We start from the raw sequence: 21,766 nt of genomic DNA on the forward strand, positions 1-21,766 counted from the left end.
GTACAGAGTCTGTACCTATTGTCTGCCTATTCCCCAGATGGCGCCAACAAAGCCTGCTAAGTGTACTCAGCGGCTACTGGACGCCTGCTTGGCATGAGGTGCCACTCCTGTGCTAACTCTGCGGACGCCCTGGCTTATTAGGGCACCTGTTTCCCAGAGACAGGCCAGAGCTGAGCCTTTACCCTTTCAGGGTCTATTTACCCAGGAAAAGGCAAATGTAGGCCAGGATCCTATCCACGATCTATCTAGAAGGCTGGGGCCCCAGACCTGCAGCCCCATGCCTGCAACAAGAGCCACAGCTTCCCCACAAGAGACATCTCCACACCAGAGATCCTCCAGCACCCCCTCCGCAAACCCCCTTCCCCACCATGCCTCTGAGGGTCGGGTGAGGGGAGCCGAGGCCCTGCAAACGCTCAGGCAGGCATGTGAGAAAGCTCTTTACTGGGGGTACAGCGAGGAGGAGCAAGGCCATCTCCCCCTACCTGCCCCCACCCCCTCCTAGGGTCCTGGGGTGAGGGGGGGGGGTCTTCCCTCCACCGGACCACCACTGTCTTTGGTACAATAAATAGAAAAAAAGGGGGAGAGGGGCCCAAGGGTCCAGTCCTTAGTGGGGAGGGAGCGGCCAAAACCCTCTCCTTGACCCCCCTGCCCCAGGCCCCAATCAGTGCAGGCCTCACCCACCCCAGCTGGGTAGCAGCAATTCCAGTCAAGGAGAGAGATGAGGATGGGAGCCCAGGGCCCCCAGATGGGGGAGGGTATGGCTTCAGGAGGGGCCCCAGGGAGGGGGCAGGGTCATGAGCTGGCTGCTGTGCTCTGGGGTACACCACGGAGGCCCAGGTGAGGCCCCAGAGTGGCAGGGTCATCAGGAGGCGGGAGGGGTGGACGACCTCCAGTCATCCGAGTCCGGAGGGCTGAGGCAGCCGGATGCTGGGGGGCAGGCGCTGGGTGAGGTGAGGAGCAGTCAGCAGGGCCACCCACCAGGCTCACATCCATCAGCTCCGGGGGTGGTGGTGAGGTTGGTGATGGGGGACGACCAAGGTATCGGGGCTGGGTGGGTAACTGGGCCCCAGTCCCAGGCAGTGATGAGGCAGAGGCAGGGGCTTGATGTGTCTTGTGGGGCACATCACCCCCTGCCCAGGGCCGCAGCGGCTGGGAGGGTGGGACCTAAAAAAGCAAAGGAGCCATGGGTGACGGAGACCCCGGTCTTTAAGCCCCAGGCACCACCACCCACCTCCAAAGCCCCCAAAACCCCATTACCTGGGGGCTGTTCATCTCACAGTCTGTGATAGGGGGCCCAGGGCCCCCACAATATCGGTTGCTGTAGCGGTAGGTCCGGTTGTCACTGGAGGAGCCACTGGAGCCTCCTGGAAGTGCCAGGGAGGAGAGGTGAAGGGGCATAAGGTGAGAGAAGGTGGCGAGTAGGTTTTGGGATGGCTGAGTGAAGTTCATGGCCCAGGCTCAGGTTTAGGCTTCAAGATCAGAGCCCATCTGAAGAACCGGGCCCAATTTTGAGATTCTGAGTTGGAATTCAGTTTTGGGTTTGAGAGTCAGAACCAGTTTCAGGGATCTGAGCCCAAGCCCACTTTCAGAGATTGTGTCAGGGCCAGCTGGAGCTCTCCCATCCCACACGTCATCTTAGAGTTCAGGATCAGACAGTTTCGGAGCTCTTGTGTGAAGACCCAGTAACCAGGTCCCCCCAGGACAGGCCAAACCTGACCAGCCCCCACCCGTTGTACCCCATTTGGGCACCTGGGCACCCACCAGAACTGGAGATGGAGCTGGCGGTGCTGGAAGAGGGGCAGGTGTCGAGGGGCGCGGGCGAGGTGGAGGCACTGCTGCCTGCCGGGCCCGTGTTGGTGGCCTCGTCGGCCGTGCGGCGGAAGAAGCCGTGCTGCAGAGCCCCCAGGGGGCTGATGCGGGCGGCAGGCTCATACTCCAGCATGCGCAGCACCAGGTCCTGGAAGCGGAGGTAGTCGGCGGGGCTGTGGCCCGGCTCCCCCGCCCGCCGGCCCCCGGGCCCGCCCGTCTGCACGCCCAGCACCTCCTGCAGCCGCCGTGTCCCGGGGCCCTGGTAATCCTGGCAGGGAGGGGGTGGGAGGGGGGGCAAGAGAGTGGCCGTCAGTGGGCAGGAGGGGCAGGGAGACACACACGGGGAAACAGAGGCACAAGAGAGAAAGTGGAAAGAAAAGCTAAGAGTTGTGGGGTGGGAAGGAGAGACGGGAGATGGGGTGGGCAGGGGAGGAAGGAAAGGACAGACAAAGGGGAGTGGAAGGAAGGGAAAGACACAAGGGAGAGGGAGCAGGGGGAGAGAGCCCCAAGTGTGAGTGAGGGGCCAACGGGGTGGGAGGAGTGGCATGGGGCAGGGGCCGCACCTTCCTGAGTTCTTTTGTCCTTCGTAGGGTCCAGCCACCCCCAGGCAGCCGTTCAAAGTACTTGCGAGCCTTGGGCGCCTGGTCCAGCATGGCGGCTGGCGGGATGCCCAGCACCTCCACAATGCGGTTCATCTGGTCGACCTGTGAGCAGGCAGGCGTCAGGGTCATCAGGCCAGCCAGGCGCCACCCCCTCCACCTCCAGCACACCCCTTCCTGGGGGCACACCTCATTGGAGCCACTGAAGAGGGGCTCTCCGGTGTGCATCTCCACAAGGATGCAGCCCAGGGACCACATGTCAATGGCCAGGTCGTAGGGTGTGCCCAGGAGCACCTCAGGTGAGCGGTAGAAGCGGCTCTGGATATACTGGTAGATCTGGGAAAAGGGTAATCGTCAAGGGTCCCAGCCTCCCCTACTGGTCCCACTGACATCCCCAAAGCTAAGAGGACCCAACTGAGAACAGGCTTCTTGCTGACAAAATGGGGACTGAGGTTCCAAATCCTGCCATTATCAGCATCAGTTTTCTGGGAGCCACTGGTGCCATCTTATTTATCAATCTGGGAAGTCTGCTGGCCTAGACAGACCCTGATCTCCACCCCCAACCCTGATCCTGGGCCCTTCTGGGTCACCAGGCAGAGGCTGACATTCCACCAGCCCTATACCATTGTCACTTTTAGGGGCAGCTCACACAGAGCTGCAAAGTTGAAGCCTTCCACCTCCATCCCCAGCTTTAAGAACAGAGAATACAAAAACTTAGCGAGGCAGCACCCCTGGCTCAAACCCAACCCAACTTCACCCTGTTCACATCTGGCAGCTTCAAAATGGGCCCTGCCCCTCAGGCTTCACCCTTCCCATCCTAATGGGCAGTATATCCACACCCCCACCCCAAGCATTATCCCTTAGTTCCCACGGCTCCTAATAATCCCATCCCAGCCAAGCCCCGCCCCTAAGCCTCCCGTTGGCTCTGCCCCACCCAAACTACTAGCCCTGCTCCCAGGACCGGGCCGCCCCTTACCCTCTGGCCAAGCTGGCAGGAGCTGCCGAAGTCCACGATCTTGATGGCGCTGCGCTTGGGGTTGCACAGCAAGATGTTTTCGGGCTTGAGGTCGCAGTGAATGATGCTGAGCTCAGGTGTGGCCAGAAAGAGCAGTGCCGTGCAGAGCTGCTGCGCCAGCTTCCGGGTCAGGTTCAGCGAGACGCCGCGGAAGTGGGTGTTGCGCAGGAGGTCGTATAGGTTGTAGGACAGCAGCTCAAACACCAGGCACAGGTGGTTCCGGAACATGAAGTGCCGCTTCAGGTGTACTGCGGGGGAGGGGAGGAAATGGGCCAGAGAAGAAACGGCTCAGAGAGGGCAGGTGGTGGCCTGGGGTCATACAATGCTCTTTGATTACTGGCCACACTGTGCTGTGCCCACGGGTACCATCTGCTAGTCAAAATCTTTTTATCTAACAAACAACTAGATTCACACAGGAAGTTCATGCTCTTTCCAAGTAACACTGCTTTCATCTCCCTTGCATTCATTTTTGTGTCAAAGGACACTGGTTTTCCATTTACTTTAAGGATGTACGTTTTCCTTTTAAACGAAACCATTTTAAAATCCACTTGCTGTTTATGATTATGTTGTGATGTTTATGTCCATGAGGAGTAATCAGTTTAAGGGAGGAGAAAGACTGGCACAGATGTTAAGAGTAACAGCTCTGGAGTCCACGACCTCATCAAATTATAGCTCAATTAGTACAAACTGCCACCTCATGCAAGTGACAGCACTTGAATGCCTGGGTTTCTTTTTTCCTTTCTTCTTCGTTTTTGTTGTTGTTGTTGTTGTTATTAGGTTTGGTTTTTTGTTTGTTTTGGGATTTTTTTTTTTTTTTGAGATGGAGTCTCGCTCTGTCACCAGGCTGGAGTGCAGTGGCATGGTCCCAGCTCACTGTAACCTTCGCCTCCCAGGTTCAAGCGATTCTCCTGCCTCAGCCTCCTGAGTAGCTGGGACTACAGGCGCATGCCACCACATCAAGCTAATTTTTTCACATTTTTAGTAGAGACGGGGTTTCACCATATTGGCCAGGATGGTCTTGATCTCTTGACTTCATGATCTGCCCACCTTGGCCTCCCAAAGTGCTGGGATTATAGGCCTGAGCCACTGCGCCCAGCCTGTTTTGTTTGTTTTACTGAAGAAGAAATTAGGATGGAGGCCCGGGTTTCTTATCTTCAAGATGTTGGTAATAATGCCTTTCCCCTTATGGGCTGCGGTGAGTTAACTTCCAAGTGCTTCCAAGAGAGCCTGGCCCTTGGTGAGCACTCAGTAACCTCTGACCATTACCAAGTAAATAGGACAAAAATCATAAAAGCAGCAGGAGAATCACTGATGTCAGTGAAACACAGACCAAACCCTGCTCTGAAGACATCAGCCTCCTCCTGAGGGTAGGGCGGGGATGTGACCCATCCCTACTGGCTCCAGCTCCCGCTATCCCGGGTGCCCACAGCCCTGCCAGTACCGGGCCTCACCTATATAGTACTTCATCTCCGTGTCATGCTGGTTCATCAGCTCCAGCAGCCGCAGCTCAATCTGGGCCTGGTTCAGGAAGGCCTTTTTGTTCTTGATGATCTTGATGGCCACGAGCTCCTGGGTCTGATGATCATAGGCTTTCACCACCTGTTGGGGCAGGGCATGTCACGAAGAAAGGGGTGGGAGCAGGGCAGAGCCAGGCACCATTCTTCTCCCTCCAGGCAAGGAGACCCACCAAGAACACTATGCATACTTCACAGCTGAGTGCGCGCCATTAGTCAGGCACTGGTGTAAACACTGGACGTGAAATAACGTAACGACCTTATGTTGAGTCTTGTTATTTAAACTATTTTACAGAAAAGGCAACTGAGGCACAGGGAAACTAAGTGGGCTAGGGTGAGCGGCCCAGCATGGGACTTGAAGCCACTGAACCACTGGGTGTGTGGGTCAATGTTAGTGGGACCCTGGATCAGGGTGGGAGGGGGGTGTCCCACACCTGGCCAAAGGAGCCTTTGCCAATGAGCGAGTCAATCTCGTAGCGCTCCAGCCAGCGCTCGCCACTGCGCACGATGTAGTCATGGTTGTCGTCATCATAACCATGGTTCAGGACCTTCTTCTCCTTCTTGTTGCTCGAATCCTGGGGTGGCGCCTGCTGGGCCCGCCGCTTCTTCTTCGCATAGTATACCTGTCCAGCCAGCCAGCCACGAGATGGGGACTGGTGAGTGACTCATGCCAGCAGCCAAGACCCTCGGCACCCAGCCCAGGATCCCCCAGCCCCTGCCCACCTCATTGATGTGCTTGTAGGTCTTGATGAGGTCCACAGAGAGCTTACGCAGCGGGGCTGAGGTTGCATCCCGGAAGGCCAGGGGCAGCCTCCGAGGCAGTAGCCGCACATCAGGCAATACCTGTAGGGCAGGGTGAGGGGTGGGTACTGAGGACGCGCCTTCACCTCTGACCTCAAGAGGAAGAACTGTAATGGCTGCTGGCACATCATGTATTTGGTTGCTGTCTGTATTTGTTCCACCTCTCTAGGAAAGCAACTCCCCCAGGGCTGAGACTTTCTCTTGTTCTTACTGTACCTCCAGTGCCTACAGCAGGGCCTGGCACACAATGGATGCTCTTAGAGATCTGTGGTGTGAATGAGTGAACTCTGACCTTTCACCCCTCACCTTTACCCCTTTCTGAACCTCAGAGGGAGAGATCATACGGAAAACCTGGGCTCTGTTCCTCCCCATTCTTCACTTTGAAGCCAGCCATTTTGGGTATCCTCTGAAGTACCTCTATCTCAATTTAATCTCATCCCTTGGGCCTCAACCCATACCCCCACCAACTCTTTGCACAGTTCTTTCACCCCAAGGCTCTTGGATCTGGATCTGGCCCCGGACCTCCCACTCTATCCTGCTTCAAGCTCTGCATGTCACTGCCTTCACTGCCTCTAGCCTTGGAGAGCTTTGCCCTCACCACCCATGCCTATTGGCCTCAAGACCCTTTAGACTCAACCCCCCTCCCCATTCACCCAATCCAGATCTTTCACTCTGAACTTTTCTTAGTGAGCATTTATTGGGTATTTACTATGTGCCAGGCACCATTCTAAGTGTTTTACATGCATACCATTAACTCATTTAATCCTCACAACAACCCTGTGAGATAGGTATCATTATTGGCCCCATTTCACAGAACAGAAAACTCAAGTATGGAGAACCTAAGGAATTTAACCACTGGGTCAGGATTTGAACCCAGCCTCTCCAAACCCTGACTCTGCCTGAAAACTCCTCTGTTATTTTCCAATCCCATGGGACCCATTATGCGCCCAGAAGAATGTCTTGGGCAACCACACTACCTTTTGGTCTGGAGACCCTTCCATCCCCAGCCTCCCCCTACCACCACGCAGGTGAGCCAGCTGAACGCGTACCTGCGTGTGCTCCTGGGGCCCTGGGAAGCCAGAGAAGGGACCATGGCCCGGTGGGACGGCCATGGTGGGCTCAGAGGGCCGCAGGGGAGCGAGGCCTGGAGCGGGAGCCCGGCCGGGGGGCGCCTTCTTGCATCCTGCACCTCGGCTGCCACCGCCGCTGAGACCTGAGAGCAGACAGGAGGTGGGAAAACAACATGGAACAAGCGGGTATGTGAATAGTGCCAGGCGGGGAAGAGGTGGACATGAGAAAGGCAGGGCACAGAGAGAAGAGGAAAAGGGCACAACGGAGCAGCAGATAGCAATGAAGAGAAGGGGCAGAGAAGTGGCAGCCAGGTTGGGGGGGGGTGGCACAGCAGTCCCTCAACAAATAATGATCAAGTAAATGATTAAGGCAGCACAAAGAGAACACATAAAAGACAATGATTGGGGGCCAGGCAGGGGTCGATATGAGCCATCACAGGGAAAGGACAGGAAGACACCAATAATTCAGAGGAGGAAAAGAAAAAAGAAACCACAGACAGTATGCAGAGGAGTAGGCTTCATTCTTTTCTCACTACTCGTGGCCCTCCCCAGGGCCCCTAACACAAGATCCTACTTTCTGTAGTCTTCCCTGAACATCAGGATCTCAGCCCGTAGTACTGCCAGGGCCACTACTTCAAGATCTATCCTTCTCAGTAGATTCCCTCAACCCAGAGAACTCTAGGATTCCCAAACCACATGAGTCTTCCCCTCCCAAACCACAGCAGAGTCCTCTGCAGCCCTAAAACCACATCAGCATCCTTGGGGACCTCCCAACCACACCAAAGTTATCTGAGAACCTCTATAGAACAGAGTCTTATCTCTACAGCTTTCTCATCCACCAGGGCACGATTTTCCTAGGGGACCCTCTCCATATCATGCCAAGACCGCTTCCCTATATCAGGTCCTCCATATTAGGAACCAGCCTTCCAGGTAGTCTCCCTGTACCATATCCCCATTCCCCCTACCACAACAGGGTTCTTCCCCATATTACTCCAATATCCCATCCCAATCAAGGCCCACTCCTCCTGATGGGAGAAGGAGGAGGTGTCTCTTCCCACAGTTTAGAGTGATCATCCTTTTCTCCCCTACACTGCCTCCTTGCCCCCCTACACACACACACACCCCCCCTAATATTCCTACCACAGACCTTCTCCAGGCACCCCTCTTTATACCAGGGTCATTCCACAACTGTGTCTACTCCTAGAGGGCCTCAAAGCCAAATCCCCAAGTATCACATAGGGTTCTCTCCTCCCAGAGTTGTCAGCTACAACAAAAATCTTCTCCCCATGGGCCACTCTCTCCCCCATGTCAAATCCCTTTCTCCTATTCCATGCCTTGCCACTCCACGACTCCTCCACCCTTGGAGCTTCCCCCCAAAACCACCTCTTCTCCGGGGCCCTCCCACACCAGGACCATCTCTCCCAGCCGCCACCCCCTACCCGGGTCAGGACTGGCGCGGGGCCCACGGGGGGCTGGGGCGCGGTGGGGCCCCCAGTGGGGTGGGCGAGCGGCCAGCATGGCGGCAGTGGCGGCGCTGAAAAGGCGACCGCCTGTCCCTGGCCCGGCCGGCCCCGCGACGGGGAGGGCAAGCGGGACAGGAGGCCCGGTGGGTGACAACAGCAGCCGCCGCTGCCACCGGGGGCGGGGAGAGGAGGGGACAAGGGTCAGCCCAGGGCACGCGGGGGAAGAGTAGAGCAGGTGGACGGGGGAGGGGCGACACGCCCCACCCTGAGTGGCCACCAGCCCCTAGGGACCCGGCGTCCCGCCCCCCACCCAGGAGGCCCTCCTGGGCCTGCCGAGACCGGAAGGCGGGGCCCGACTGAGCTTGGCAATCGGCACCTGCCATGGCAACAACTGTACCATTGGTCGCTGGTGCCAAGAGCTCAGCCAATCACAGCCTAGGGCAGCTGTTGCTAGGCGACGAAGAAGCGGCCCGCGGAGCCGAGCCCAAACAAAGGGCGGGAGTGGGGCCCGGCTACCCCCTCCCAGCCTCCCTCCTGCAACTGCTCCCTCGGGCTTGGCCGGTTCCAGGAATTCAACTATGAATAGCCAGGCAGGGCCCGCACCTGCCCGCCACCCCCCTCCTCTCCTCCCTTGGCCTCGTGCTAAGTCTCACGGCGACGCGAGCAGGGCGGATCCCGTCCTGCCCACCTCCCTGCGACCGCGTGCCGCCCCACCCGTCCCCGCGCCGTTACCTGAAGGAGCGGGCAAGGGGACTCAAACTGCTCGGGGAGCCCGAGCTCAGACCTGCCCACTGGCTGAGGGTATCCGGCGGACGCGGCAAGCCAGGGCCCCGATTACCCAGTAATGCAACCAGCAAAATGGCGACCACAACAAACCGGCCCCCCCACGCCCTGGACTCCGCCCCCATCCCGCCCTCTCCGCTCCCCTCACGTGACCCACACTGACACTCCGCCTGCGCGAGATGGCACCCTTACCTGCACGCATGCGCAGCGAGCTACCAATCCCACCCAAGAACCGAAATCCAGGCTGCCGCTGCGCAAAAGGCAGCTAGAAACGGAGCATGCGCTCTGTGACCCAGTGAGAATTTACCCAACCCCGCAAAATTGACCAAGGGTGCGTCCACCCTGTGTCAGCAGGTCAAGGGGAGGAATGAGCAGCAGACATGGGAGACGGATGAGTCTTTTAATAGAAAAACACACGTGCAACAGTATCAACACACATCTCTCGCAATCCTGACAGCGCTGAACTTCAGTTCTTCACCTTGGGGGGTGGCCTGTGAGAGGAAGATAGGTGATGAAGGAGGGTCCCCAGGATCATGGTACTCGGGGTGCAAGGGACAGAGACGTCTGTCTTGGTGTATTGCTGGGCCCCTGCTCACCTGTACACTCCCACGACCACGGCATGGTCTCTTTCGTATGGCTCAAGGGTCAACTGCTCCTGCGGCTTCATATTCTCCTGTTGCATCTTTTTCACTTCGGAGGCAAACACGGCCTCGGCTGAGGCTGTGGAGTCAATGCAGTTGGCCTAAAGAGGAGAAAGGACTAATGTCTACACCAGGGCTTTGGGCTGTTTTCCTCTTGTGCGCTCTTTAAACCAGATGTTTTCATTATTAATTCAAGTAAAACTCAGTGCTATGGTTCTAATGTGTCCTCCAAAGTTCATGTGTTGGAAACTTAACCCTTAAATGCAACAGAGTTGAGAGGTGGGACCTTTGAGAGATGATTCAGGTCATGAGGGCTCTCCCTTCCTGAAGAGAGTAATGCTATTATCACAAGAGTGGGTTCCTGATTAAAAGGATGATTATGCCCCCTTTCTATCTTGCTCTCATCCTTCTGCCAATGGATTACAGCAAGAAGGCCCTCGCCAGATTCAGTCCTCCAGTCTTGGACTTTCCAGCCTTTGGAACTGGAAGCCAAATCAATTTCCATTCATTATAAATTACCCAGTCTAAGGCTGGGCGTGGTGGCTCACGCCTGTAATCCCAGCACTTTGGGAGGCCGAGGTGGGTCAATCACGAAATCAGGAGATGAGATCATCCTGGCCAACACGGTGAAACCCTATCTCTACTAAAAATACAAAAATTAGCCGGGTGTGGTGGCACACACCTGTAGTCCCAGCTACTCGGGAAGCTGACGCAGAAGAATCGCTTGAACCCAGGAAGTGGAGGTTGCAGTGAGCCGAGATCGCACCACTGCACTTCAACCTGGTGACAGAGTAAGACTCCATCTCAAAAAAATAAAAATAAAAATAAAAAAATTACCCAGTCTATAGCATTCTGTGATCGCTGCATAAAATGGGATAAGACACTTGGGTTTAGGAAATGTGATAAAAGGCTTAATTAAAGAAGTTTTTGGCTGGGTGCAGTGGCTCGTGCCTGTAATCCTAGCACTTTGGGAGGCTGAGACAGGCAGATTGCCTGAGCTCAGGAGCCTCCAGACCAGCCTGAGCAACATGGCGAAACCCCGTCTCCACTAAAAATATATAAGTTAGCCAGGTGTGGTGGCACACACCTGTAGTCCCAGCTACTTAGGAGACTGAGGCATAAGAATTGCTTGAACCTGGGAGGCAGAGGTTGCAGTGAGCTGAGATTGTACCACTTCACGGCAGCCTTGGTGACAGAGCGAGACTCTGTCTCAAATTTAAAAAAAAAAAAGAAAAGTTTTTAGTTTGTTTTGGATTTGAAGCAGGAAGCCTTAAACAGTCCTATTTATCTAAAAGCCAGTGCTTAAATTTTATACCCAGGAATTGTTCGGTTTATTTCTACTCCCTCTTCTTTAATAATAGTAATAATGCAGTTGAGAATAAAACAGATGTAGCAAAAGGCTAACAAATGGTGAACCTTGTGAAGGGTGCATGGGAGAGTTCTCCATTATTTCCAAATAAAAATGTTGTGAAAGATGCACCTAGCTTTTATCTAGTATCTATTCTATGCCAGGATCTTTTCTAAACGCTCCATATTATATTGACTAATTTGATCCTGTCATCCACCCTGAAAAAGACTAGACTAGTATTTCTATTTCATAAGTGAGGAAACTGAGGCATATAGGTTAAGTAACTTGCTCAGTCACACAGCAGGCTGGAATTAAACTCAGATGGTCAGACTCAATTTGGCACTTGACCACTGCACTCTCCTGCCTCTTTAAATCCAAAGCTATAGTTTTGCAGACTTGGCCCCTCTGTTTTGGGTGGCTATTTGACAGATACAGATAGAGAAGATACCTCCCTAGAACACTGCCACCCCATCTCAGACTCTTCCAAACCCCGCACCTTAATGGAAATCACAAAGTGTCCTCCATTACGCAGGAAGGTGTGGGCATTCAGGGCCACAATCCGGGTCTGGTCTGGCTGGGCCACATCAGCAAAGATCACATCCACCATTGCTAAGGAGAAAGGAGCAGCAGTTAAAAGTTGGAGTCACAGGGATCACCCCAGATCCTCCCATGGGGCCTATGCCCATCACCAGCAGGTTCCTGGGAGATTCTCCCTGCCTCCAGTTTCACTCCCCACCTCCACTGGTCCCCCTCCCTCCAGTGTCCCAAGATGAGTCCAAAACCCACAGTCACATCATTCATCCACTCTTCTTGTAAACCATGGTTGCCACCTACTCTGTGGCCAGCCCTGGGCCGGGCGTGGGGGACATAGAGACGAGTCAGACCCGGACCCTGCCCTCGAGACGCTCCCGGGTCTGGTGGGGAGACAGACACGTCATCAAAAAGACAAGTAAGAGTGAGTGAGCACTTATAGGCAAGAGTGTCCGCAGGACTGTGAAATGAAAACAAGTTGCAGAACAAAGGGGATGGTATGAGTGCATGGGAAAAATAAAACACAGAAAGAAAAAGGAGCAGAATGAAAAATAATGTTTGTAAGGCAGTGTGACTTTTCAAAAATGAAAAGGTGGTATAATGAAAACTGATTATTTAAAACCTGGGAAAAGGAGACATCAAATTGTTCTCATCAGTTACTTCTCGGGGTGGTTTATAAGGCTTTTCAACTTTTATATTATACCTTTGAATGTTTTTTTAAACCAAGTAATTAATATTCACAGTGAGCACCTCCAGATCAAGCCATGCTTAGTTTTCTGGGCTATGCTCTCACCAGACAACGATAAGGACCCCCAAAAGGAGGCTTTTTATGCAGGGGCAGTGTAATAAATACAGGAGGCAGGAAGTACAGGAGACCTAGGAGATGGGGGGGAGACTGAAGGAGAGGAGGTTGGCCCTCCAAGGGTGGCTTCCAAGACTCTGAAGCCAAGCTGCCACCTCCACAACCTCACCTAGCTCCCCTTACCCCTTTCTATTCCTGCAGACTCAAGAGGTCTGCTCATCCACTCCAACTCCATCCGAATCAGAGGTCCACTGGCTTCTTCCAGGAAGCCTGCGGTGGCCTGTCTTACCCCACTGGGGCCACCCCCAGACCCCTCACCGATGAGCATGCGGTATTTGTGCGGGTGTCGAGCATCCTCGATCACAGGAATGATGTTGGTCCTCTTCTTGGCCAAGTTAATGAGGTCACGGCCAGAGCGGTGGGAGAACTCGACTGCATAGACTAGACCATCCTAAAATAAATTAAAAATTAATGAACAGTGATGCTAGTTCTCATGCATGGAGTGCCTACTTTAGGCCCATACACTATACACAGCATCTCTTCCAACCCCCAAATCAAAACCCTACCATATAATGACTATTGTTATCATGTCCATTTTTCACATGAATAAACTGAGGTCCAGACATAAAGTCACTGGCCAAGGGTTATTCAGCAAGTAGCAAAAGTACCCAATCCCATCTGCCTGAGAGCCCAGGTTCCCAATAGAGGCTTAAAACCAGGAAGCCAAGGCACAGAGATGATGTAACAATGGGCCAACCACTGCTCTAAGCACCTTTCAGAAATTAACTCATTTAATCTTCACAAGTCTATGTTCCAGACAGGTAAACTGAGGCTTGGATGGGTTAGGTAACTTGCCTGATTAAAGTCTGAGGTTTTTGTTTTTTTTTTTTTTTGAGTCTCGCTCTGTTGCCCAGGCTGGAGTGCAGCTGTGCGATCTCAGCTTAGTGCAACGTCCGCCTCCTGGGTTCAAGCAATTCTCCTGTGTCAGCCTCCCGAATAGGTGGGACTACAGGCACACGCCACCACACCCAGCTAATTTTTGTATTTTTAGTAGAGACGGGGTTTTACCATGTTGGTCAGGCTGGTCTCAAACTCCTGACCTCAGGTGATCCACCTGCCTCGGCCTCCCAAAGTGTTGGGATTAAAGGCATGAGCCACCTCGTCTGGCCAAAGCCTGAGGTTTTAAGGCACTACACTTAACAGCTTATAAACACGTAAAGTAACAAAGGGTAACAGAGTGGGACACGTGGGTGCCAGGGGCCCTCTAAATGGGAAGCCTATACAGGCTCAGAAACCATGAGATCTCCTGGTTCTTTCTAAAGAAACCAGAAGAGCAGGTTTTAGCAGCATAAAATTTTAAAGAGGCCCATCAAATCAAATAGTCTGGTATCTATACTCCCAGTTGTCTAAGGTTGGTCACCCCACACCCACGTCTCTTCCCTTGAGGCCAAGAACCCAGGAGTGAGGTTGAATGACATTATCTGGTTTAAGCCACTCCTTTTACTCACAGGCACTGTGACAGAAAAGGGCCTGGCCCTAAGTCACACAGCACAGGCAAGCAGTCAAACCCTGATATTCCAAGCTGGCAGAGGGGAGGCAGCCTTTACCTCCTGCCTCTCCATCTACTCACTCACCGGACCAACGATGTCAGAGACATGGGAGACCGTGGTGCCCGAGGCAGCCCCGAGGTAGAGAACCTTAGCCCCCGGTTTGATGTGGATCTGGTCCACACCACCCAGGATTGCTGCTGCCAGCTTGGAGCGGAAGGGGTTCCAGGCTCGGTACTCAATTTTGTCATCTCCTTCCTAGATGAGAGATGGGGACGGAAGTCAGTGCTAGGCTCTTCTGCAGGACCTCACTGCCTTTAACCCTAGGACCCTTGAAAGGAACTGGGCTGTCCTATCACTGCACAAGAACTCAACATGAGTAAAGAGCAGTGACCATGCACATGCTGTCGCTGCCCTCTCATGGAGGTGACTAACCCAAAGGGCAGCAACAGAGAATAAACACAAACAGTAACAGTAAAACCAGCACTCGTTCAACAAACATGCACTGTGCCAGCACCTACTGTGTGCCAGACCCTGCTCTAGGCGCTGGGGATACAAAACAAGGATCCCTGCCCAAAAGGTGTAAGTATTCACCGAACTAACTAAATATAACATGGCATATGAGATGGTGACAGGTGTTAAGGAGAGAAGACAAAGCCAGGAGAGAAGATACGATGTTTGGGAAGCAGGGCAAGGAGGAGGTGAAAATGGGAAAAGGGGCCAGGGAGGGGCTGAAAGGCAGATTCCAAATCAGACCTGAAGGAGGCAAGAGGCCCTTCAAGTTATCTGAGGAAGGACATTCCCACAGAGCGATTAGGAAGGCCCCAAGGCAGGCACGCCCTGGCCTCAAAGAAAATGACATAGGATAACAGGACGGGGGGGGGGGGGGGCGGTGAGGGATGCCTTGACCGGCAGAGTGGTATGAGGCAGCCTGGAGAAGCAGATGATAAGGACGCAGCCTCCCACAGAGCTGGGAGTGGGAACAGCAAGGCCAGGGTGACTGGAGGACACTTGGTCAGAGGGTTAGTGAAGGAGACAAAGCCAGGGGGGCAGGGAGGGGGAACTAGAATGCACAGGGTCTTGGAGGCCTGAGTGAAGACTCACGAGTCTAACTGGAAGGCAGTGGGGAGTCACAGAAGGCGGATGAGGGAGTAGACAGTGTGGTTTACGTATTATGACAATCCTCCAGCTGACACATGGTGAGGGCAGACACAGACTACTGGCTACACCCTCAGCTGCGACACTGGTGGCTTGGACAGGGACCCAGTTCTCACCGAAATCGAGACTCTCTTCTCTCCATAAACTGATTCCCCAGGGACCAGGTTCTTGGTGACCAGTGCATCTTCCTTTCCTCGACAAATGAAGACACCTGGGTGAGGGGATCAGAGCAGGGGTGAGGACCCCCAGCCTCTCCCTGCCCCGAAGCTCAGCCGGCTCCCTGCCTTCTTCACTCACCCTCATGCCGATGCGGCTCCACCATCACATTCTTCCCCGACTGGTTTCCTCTTTTTCCTCCCCGACCACGACCCCGGTTGCCACCAGAATGGAAGCCTCCACCTATAAAAGAGAGGTACAACAGGAAAGAAAGATCCTGAATCTCTGCCCTCCCCACTCCCCGCCTCAGGAAGACCTCCTCTGTAACCCCTAGCCAATCTTACCACCTCTTCCTCCTCCTCCACCGCCGCCGCCGCCGCCACCGCCTCCACCTCCTCCTCGTCCACGACCTCTAAAGCCTCCGCCTCGACCTCGGCCCCCGCCAAAGCCCCCTCGGCCTCCACGACCGCCACGGTCACCAAAGCCCCCTCGGCCGCCAAAGCCACCCCCACGGGGACTGAAACCTGTGGGGGAAACAAAATAGGAATCAGGGCAATGAAGCTTAAAAGGTTAAACCACCTTGTACCCAGGAATACCTCTCAGGTGAGAAACCTGAAATACATGTGCCCGTGTACAGCAGGACACATTTCCAAGAATGTCCACAGCAAAAGAAAAGTGAAGACTAACCCAAATGCCCATCAATAGAATGGGCAAATAAAATAGAAGACATTCACAATCAAGATCACGAAAATGACCTTCAGTTATACACAACAGACTAATAAATGTTAAAATCATAATAATTTTTTTTGCTTAGTGCTTTTTTTTTTGAGACAGGGTCTCGCTGTGCCGCCCAGGTTGGAGAGCAATGGCACAATCATAGCTCACCGCAGCCTCGAACTCCTGGGCTCAAGCAATTCTCCTGCCTCGGTCTCTGAAGTAGCTAGATTACAGGTGTGTGCCACTACTCCCGTAGTGTAGAGATGGGGGTCTCACTATGTTGCCCAGGCTAGTCTCCAGCTCCTGGCTCAAGTGATCCTCCTGCCTTGGCCTCCTGAAGTGCTGGGATTACAGGTGTCAGGCACCACACCCAGCCACAATCATATTGCCCAAGAAAAGGAGCAAGGGAATGAGAAATGTAAAACTCATGATATTGGTGAATGGGAAGGAGATATTAATATGGGGTTGGGATAGGGGAGTACATGAATAGATGTAGGTTACGGTTAATATCCTGGTTTCCTTGGTTGCATAGCAGATTCACAGAATTCATTCCATGTCAATATTAATTACTGTGAAGAGTGAGCCCTGCATACGAGCACATGCTATGACAATAGGGCCCCCTAGACTCTGCAAATGTCTTCATGCTCTCCCACTCCTGACCTTAGAGCTGGAAGAAAAGTATTAACCCCAGCCCCAAAACAGAGGGGAATACAGGATGATGTCAGCCCTAACTCATCTCCCTGCTTCCAAGCTTAAAGAAGTCCCTCTCAGCTCGGGGGAAAAACAAGAAAAAGCAGAACAAACTGTCATTTAAGGATAGGCTGCACTTTACAAGTAGTTTGCGATTTGTCAATAAGATCGAAATGTTTAAGAAACAATAGACTCAGACAGGCTTTATTCTTACCAGTTCAGGACAGCAAACACCATTAGCACAAAACAATGTTTAAAACAGAACTCTGGTGCTAACAGATTCAATATTTTCTGTGATTTGATTTCAAAAACTCAGAAGTACTAAATCACACAAGTTAAAAAAAAAGTTGGAAAACTAGTGGTTTAAAATTATCTCACATTCTCACATGATGTAATCTATTCAATCATAAGCTTGCTTTTTTTTTTTTTTTTTGAGACGAGTCTCACTCTGTTGCCCAGGCTGGAATGCGGTGGCACGATCTCGGCTCACTGCAAGCTCCACCTCCCGGGTTCACACCATTCTCCTGCCTCAGCCTCCCAAGTAGCTGGGACTACAGGTGCCCACCACCACGCCCGGCTAATTTTTTTGTATTTTTAGTAGAGATGGGGTTTCACCGTGTTAGCCAGGATGGTCTCAATCTCCTGACCTCTTGATCCGCCCGCCTCAGCCTCCCAAAGTGCTGGGATTACAGGCGTGAGCCAGCAAGCCGGTCTTGCTCATGTTTTTTGTAAAGATACATTATGATCTCGTCCTACGAACCCTTCATGCACCTTAATGGTATTAAAGATAAAAAATGTGTCTTAACAGCCATTCCTAATTTAATCTTTAAAAATGAACGGTTTCATTTTCAAAACTCCCAAACATAACCAAAAGTTGATTACTTTTAATCTTCTACTCCCTCTACAGTCCACTTTTCACACAGCAGCTAATACATGCTATTTTTAAAACAGCAAGTAAGAGCTCATCATGCCCTTGCCCAAATCCCTCCAGTGGTTTTCCACCACATACAAAATGAAATAAAAATTCCTTTCCCTGGCTTACAAAGCCTGAAATCAAAGCCTAAAATCTTTAGGCTTTAAATTCTGATTTCATTGTTCTGGGCGCAAGGTCTTCCCCTAAAGCTCTCCAGGTGACTCCAAGGTGCAGCCCACATTAAGAATCATCATCCTAAGGATCTGGCCTGTGCTGACTTCCCTGACTTCATTCTCTTTATGCTGGGCCCCATGCTCTTCCCCACCGAGCATACACAGTCCAGCTTCTAAATATTTACCACATGCTGTTCCCACTGCCCGGTTCCTGCAGACGTGTGCATGGCTCACTCGCTCCTTCACTGCATTCTGGTCTCTGATAAAATGTTAGTTCCCCAGAAGGGCCTACTTTGGCCACAATACCCTTACCCTGCTTTATTTCCCTTCGAATCAATTATCACACATGGCATTTTTAATATTATTACTGCCTGCCTCCCCGACTAAGATCAAGCTCCAAATGGGCAAGGATTTTTAACTGTTTTGGTCACCATCGCATCCCCAAAACCCTGCACAACATCTGGCACAAACTATGGGCTCAATAAATGTTAAATGAGCACTGAGCTGATGATTCTTAAACCCTGGGCCCGGCCTCAAGGAGAAAGCACCTTCTGTTTGTTCAGAAAGCACATGATCCATCAGATGGTGACCAGGGAAGTGCCGGTCACTCCCCTCAAGTATCCCATATGGAGAGATAGGCAATGTTGTTGCCACTCTCAACCCTAGTAAGGAAGGTTCATAGGGGTCTTGAAAATTTCATCTGTAAGACATGGAGACAATACAGTGCCAGGCCACGCGCCGTGGCTCATGTCTGTAATCCCAGCACTTTGGGAAACCCAGGCAGGCGGACAGTTTGAGGCCAGGAGTTCAAGACCAGCCTGGCCAACATAGTGAAACCCTGTCTCTACTAAAAATACAAAAAATTAGCTAGGCGTGGTGGCGCTTGCCTGTAATCCCAGCTACTCAGAAGGCTGAGGCACAAGCATCAATTGAACACAGGAAGTGGAGGCTGCAGTGAGCTGAGATGGTGCCACTGCACTCCAGCCTGGGTGACAGAGAGAGATTCTGTATCAAAAAATAAAAATAAAAAAAATGCAGTGCCCATCCTATAGAGTTGTAAAGATTAAATGACTTGTACACACAAAGCACTTCACATATATACTATCTAGCACCTACTTTGAACATCATCATTCAAACTCAGGGGAAAGAGTCTCCTCTTCCCTCTTCCTGTACCAAATGTACCAAAAGTACCCACTCCTCAGAAAAAACACATGTTCACACAAACTTTTCCAGTTAGTTCTTTTTTCATCTTTCTATTAAAGATGAAAATGTAACTTTTAATAGCTACTCCTAATTTGATCTTTTAAAATGAACAGTTTCCTTTTCAAAACTCCAGAACATAACCAAGAGTTGTTCACTTTTTATCTTCTACTCCCCCTACAGTCCACTTTCCACACAGCAACTAATAAGCGCTGTTTTTGAAACAGCAACTCATGATATCAGCATTTTCTTGCCCAAACCCTCCAACAGTTTTCCAAGGCCAGGACCTTCATTTAGGGGAGATGCCACAGCTAGGCTTATGAAAGTCTCAACCCAGGCCTAACAGAAAGGAAGTATTGGCATGTGCTTGGGGCGGAGTGGGCATGAGTGTAAACTTTCAATCCCAGATACTCAAAACATCTCAATCCATTTCAGGTCCTGGAGCTTTTGGGGAAAAATGTACCAAAAGTACCCACTCCTCAGCAAAAACACATGTTCACACAAACTTTTCCTGTAAGTTCTTTTTTTGGGGGGAGGGGTCCACAAACCCCCTGATTTAAAATCTGCTCTCTTTCCACAGCCTTCTCCATCTCAAAAATGGCAATTCCATCCTTCCGGTTACACACCCCCAAACCCTTGGTTATCCTTGACTCCGCTCACACACCCACATACAATCTGTTGGTTCTGTCTTCAAAAGCATGTAAAACTGTCAGCATGTCCACTGCTCCCATCCTGGTCCACCACACCATCTCCTAGATTACAGCAACAAGCTTCCCACCAGTGTGCCTGCTTCCACTTTTGCCACCCTGAGGTCTTTCACATATCGAAGCAAGAATCCCTTTTAAAAATGTCAGACTGCACCACACCTCTGCTCAAAAATCTCCCAAAGGGTTGTTTTCTCACTCAGGCTAAAATCCTTACTAAAGAGCTAACACCTGACAACTTTTACAACTTCACATTCTACCACACAATGGAGGAAGGCTGGAAGAAGGGGTATCCTCCATTTATGAGGGAATCACAGACCAGAATGCCTGCAGGCAAGCCAGGATCTCAGCATACCTGGCCTACAATCCCCCACCCCACTTCATCAAGAAATCCCCAAACACGGAAGAGAAAGGGAACTTGGGAGAAGGGCACAGACCCACAAATCTCCTGCCAGGTGACCCCCATCTCTCCACACAAACACACACGCAAAAGAAAAAGAAAGCCTGTACTAGGAAAACAGACCCTTTGGGCCATGGTGGAAATTCTCCAAACTCAATGAAGCAAGTTCTCACACAGATGAGTGGGGGTTGGGCAGGCCAGATAGAGGAAGTGCTCAGACACCACCGAGGATTCTAATTTTGTTCTCTTTGAGAAAGATAAAGGTAACAATTAGAGCCAATACTATTATATGTCAAGCACTGTGCTATTTTTTTTTTAACGTCGCTTAATCCTAACTGGCGCCATTTTATTGATGAGAAAACAGAGGCTCAGAAAAGTAAAGCCACTTGCCCAAGGTCACACAGCAGGCTAAGAAGCTGAGCAAGAGCTGAAACACTGAACTGAGGCCCTTCTGCTGTCAAAGCCAGGACCCCCTCATCATTCCACCGTGAAGGGAGTGGGTTCAGCAGAATCTAGTGGAAAATCGAAAGAATAAAACTACTTACCTCCTGTGACAACCACCCGCCCCACCACCCCACTCTAATGCCAAGCTTGTTAAATCTCGCCCCGGAGGTGGAAATCTTAATCCCCAAATCTCCACTCCATCCCCGGGGATCCGCCCCCCTGTAAGTGCAGAAGGCGGGAAAGTGAGCCGGAGAGCGCCGCACACGGCCAACCGGGGAGTCCTCATCCACTCCGGCCCACTCGGAAAAGCTGGGTTGCGGGATAAGGGGATGGTGGTGGTAGCAGCAACAGGGAAGGCAAATGGGGACTTCCCACACACAGCTCCAGGACCCAAGGTCAGGAACTCTCCATCTCCGACCCACGCCTGATTCCCAAAACACGCCCAGTGATCCAAGACTCCAGATGCCTGGATCCAGACTCTAGCCCAAGACCCTTGAGTGCCGCCTCCTGCCCAATATCCAAAATCCCCATTAGACGGCCTCAATGAGACGAACCCCACGTCAAGACCCCCAATGCCAGGCCCACGGCCTTCTTCGACTCACGACCGTGACCTCTGAAGCCAGTCACAAACCCCTAGACCTGCTGGAATCAGAATCCCCCTTCCCACATGAGACTGGAACCCGTGCTCAGAACCCCTGCCCCCAGGCCAAGGCCCCACCCCTCCGATTCTGGCCTGGCACCCGGACTCCCGCCCGGCCTCCGTCCCTGACCCCGGACCCTCACCCCAGCCTGACCTGGCTTCATGGCGAGCCCTGGTTTGTGCGGCTTCGGAGTCCGCGGCGTTCACAACTCCACGAGTCCGGGGCTTTCGCACGTGGAAAAGAGCGCAGGCGCGCAGGGACGTACGCCGCGTGACGCAACCACGTAGCCCCGCCCCCGGGCCCCTTCCCCCGCCCGGAGCTGGGCGCACGCGCAGTGGGCGTGGATTCTCGAGCCTATGGAAACGCTGTCCGCTGCCCTCACGCTCTGCTTTCCCAGCCGTTGCCTGTGCAGCGGTCGCCCTGAACTCGCTTCCGGTTTCCTCTTCCCCCGTGCGAGCACCCCAATAATCAGGGCTCATAGCGAGGCCTTCGCACGGGCTGTGCCCTCTTTTGTATTCCTAGCTAAATCCCTCTGGCCCCTGTACACCCAAAAAGTCTTCCCCGATAGGTTTCCGGCTCCAAGAACAGTGACCGACTCTGGGCTTCCATTCATACATCTGAAAAACATTTACAGTGCACCTCGTGTG

At 52.5% G+C, this 21,766-nt stretch overlaps 2 protein-coding genes across 6 annotated transcripts; both read right to left on the reverse strand.

Annotated features, from left to right (window-relative positions):
* Positions 1-424: 424 nt before the first annotated feature.
* On the reverse strand, positions 425-9,161 carry DYRK1B (dual specificity tyrosine phosphorylation regulated kinase 1B). Of its 4 annotated transcripts, XM_054462720.2 has the most exons (12): positions 8,248-8,643; positions 6,788-6,951; positions 5,661-5,780; positions 5,372-5,560; positions 4,875-5,022; positions 3,385-3,671; positions 2,598-2,744; positions 2,373-2,513; positions 2,042-2,077; positions 1,762-1,957; positions 1,258-1,364; positions 425-1,164 (listed from the first exon to the last, which is right to left on the reverse strand). In XM_054462720.2, exons 1-12 carry the CDS (start codon positions 8,324-8,326, stop codon positions 793-795), a joined length of 1,986 nt encoding a protein of 661 aa, XP_054318695.1. In that variant the 5' UTR covers positions 8,327-8,643; the 3' UTR covers positions 425-792. The 4 variants fall into 4 exon arrangements, with proteins under 4 accessions (XP_054318695.1, XP_054318699.1, XP_054318694.1 ...); XM_054462724.2 differs by lacking the exon at positions 8,248-8,643 and adding an exon at positions 9,004-9,161 and having other exon boundaries at positions 1,762-2,077; XM_054462719.2 differs by having other exon boundaries at positions 1,762-2,077; positions 8,248-8,641.
* A 279-nt stretch (positions 9,162-9,440) lies between these two features.
* Positions 9,441-21,409, reverse strand: FBL (fibrillarin). 2 transcript variants are annotated; one of them, XM_054462728.2, is made up of 9 exons: positions 21,273-21,409; positions 15,585-15,761; positions 15,379-15,480; positions 15,198-15,292; positions 14,011-14,181; positions 12,695-12,827; positions 11,540-11,652; positions 9,651-9,796; positions 9,441-9,545 (listed from the first exon to the last, which is right to left on the reverse strand). In XM_054462728.2, the coding sequence occupies exons 1-9, from the start codon at positions 21,280-21,282 to the stop codon at positions 9,521-9,523; spliced, it is 972 nt and encodes a 323-aa protein (XP_054318703.2). In that variant the 5' UTR covers positions 21,283-21,409; the 3' UTR covers positions 9,441-9,520. The 2 variants fall into 2 exon arrangements, with proteins under 2 accessions (XP_054318703.2, XP_054318702.2); XM_054462727.2 differs by having other exon boundaries at positions 15,582-15,761; positions 21,273-21,408.
* Positions 21,410-21,766: the final 357 nt, after the last annotated feature.

The sequence above is a fragment of the Pongo pygmaeus genome, chromosome 20 (genome assembly GCF_028885625.2).
Source record: "Pongo pygmaeus isolate AG05252 chromosome 20, NHGRI_mPonPyg2-v2.0_pri, whole genome shotgun sequence".
Classification (NCBI taxonomy): Eukaryota; Metazoa; Chordata; class Mammalia; order Primates; family Hominidae; genus Pongo; species Pongo pygmaeus.

Excerpts from the sequence above, each read along its gene's own strand:
- FBL (XM_054462727.2), bottom strand. Across the intron at positions 15,293-15,378 it reads GGAGCCGCATCGGCATGAGG|GTGTCTTCATTTGTCGAGGA; the intron begins GTGAGTGAAGAA and ends CCCCTCACCCAG. Across the intron at positions 11,653-12,694 it reads CAAATACCGCATGCTCATCG|CAATGGTGGATGTGATCTTT; the intron begins GTGAGGGGTCTG and ends CTTTCTCCTTAG.
- DYRK1B (XM_054462719.2), bottom strand. The coding sequence starts at position 8,326 with ATGCTGGCCGCTCGCCCACCCCACTGGGGGCCCCACCGCGCCCCAGCC. Across the intron at positions 3,672-4,874 it reads GGAGATGAAGTACTATATAG|TACACCTGAAGCGGCACTTC; the intron begins GTGAGGCCCGGT and ends CCTCCCCCGCAG. Across the intron at positions 2,514-2,597 it reads TCTTCAGTGGCTCCAATGAG|GTCGACCAGATGAACCGCAT; the intron begins GTGTGCCCCCAG and ends GCCTGCTCACAG.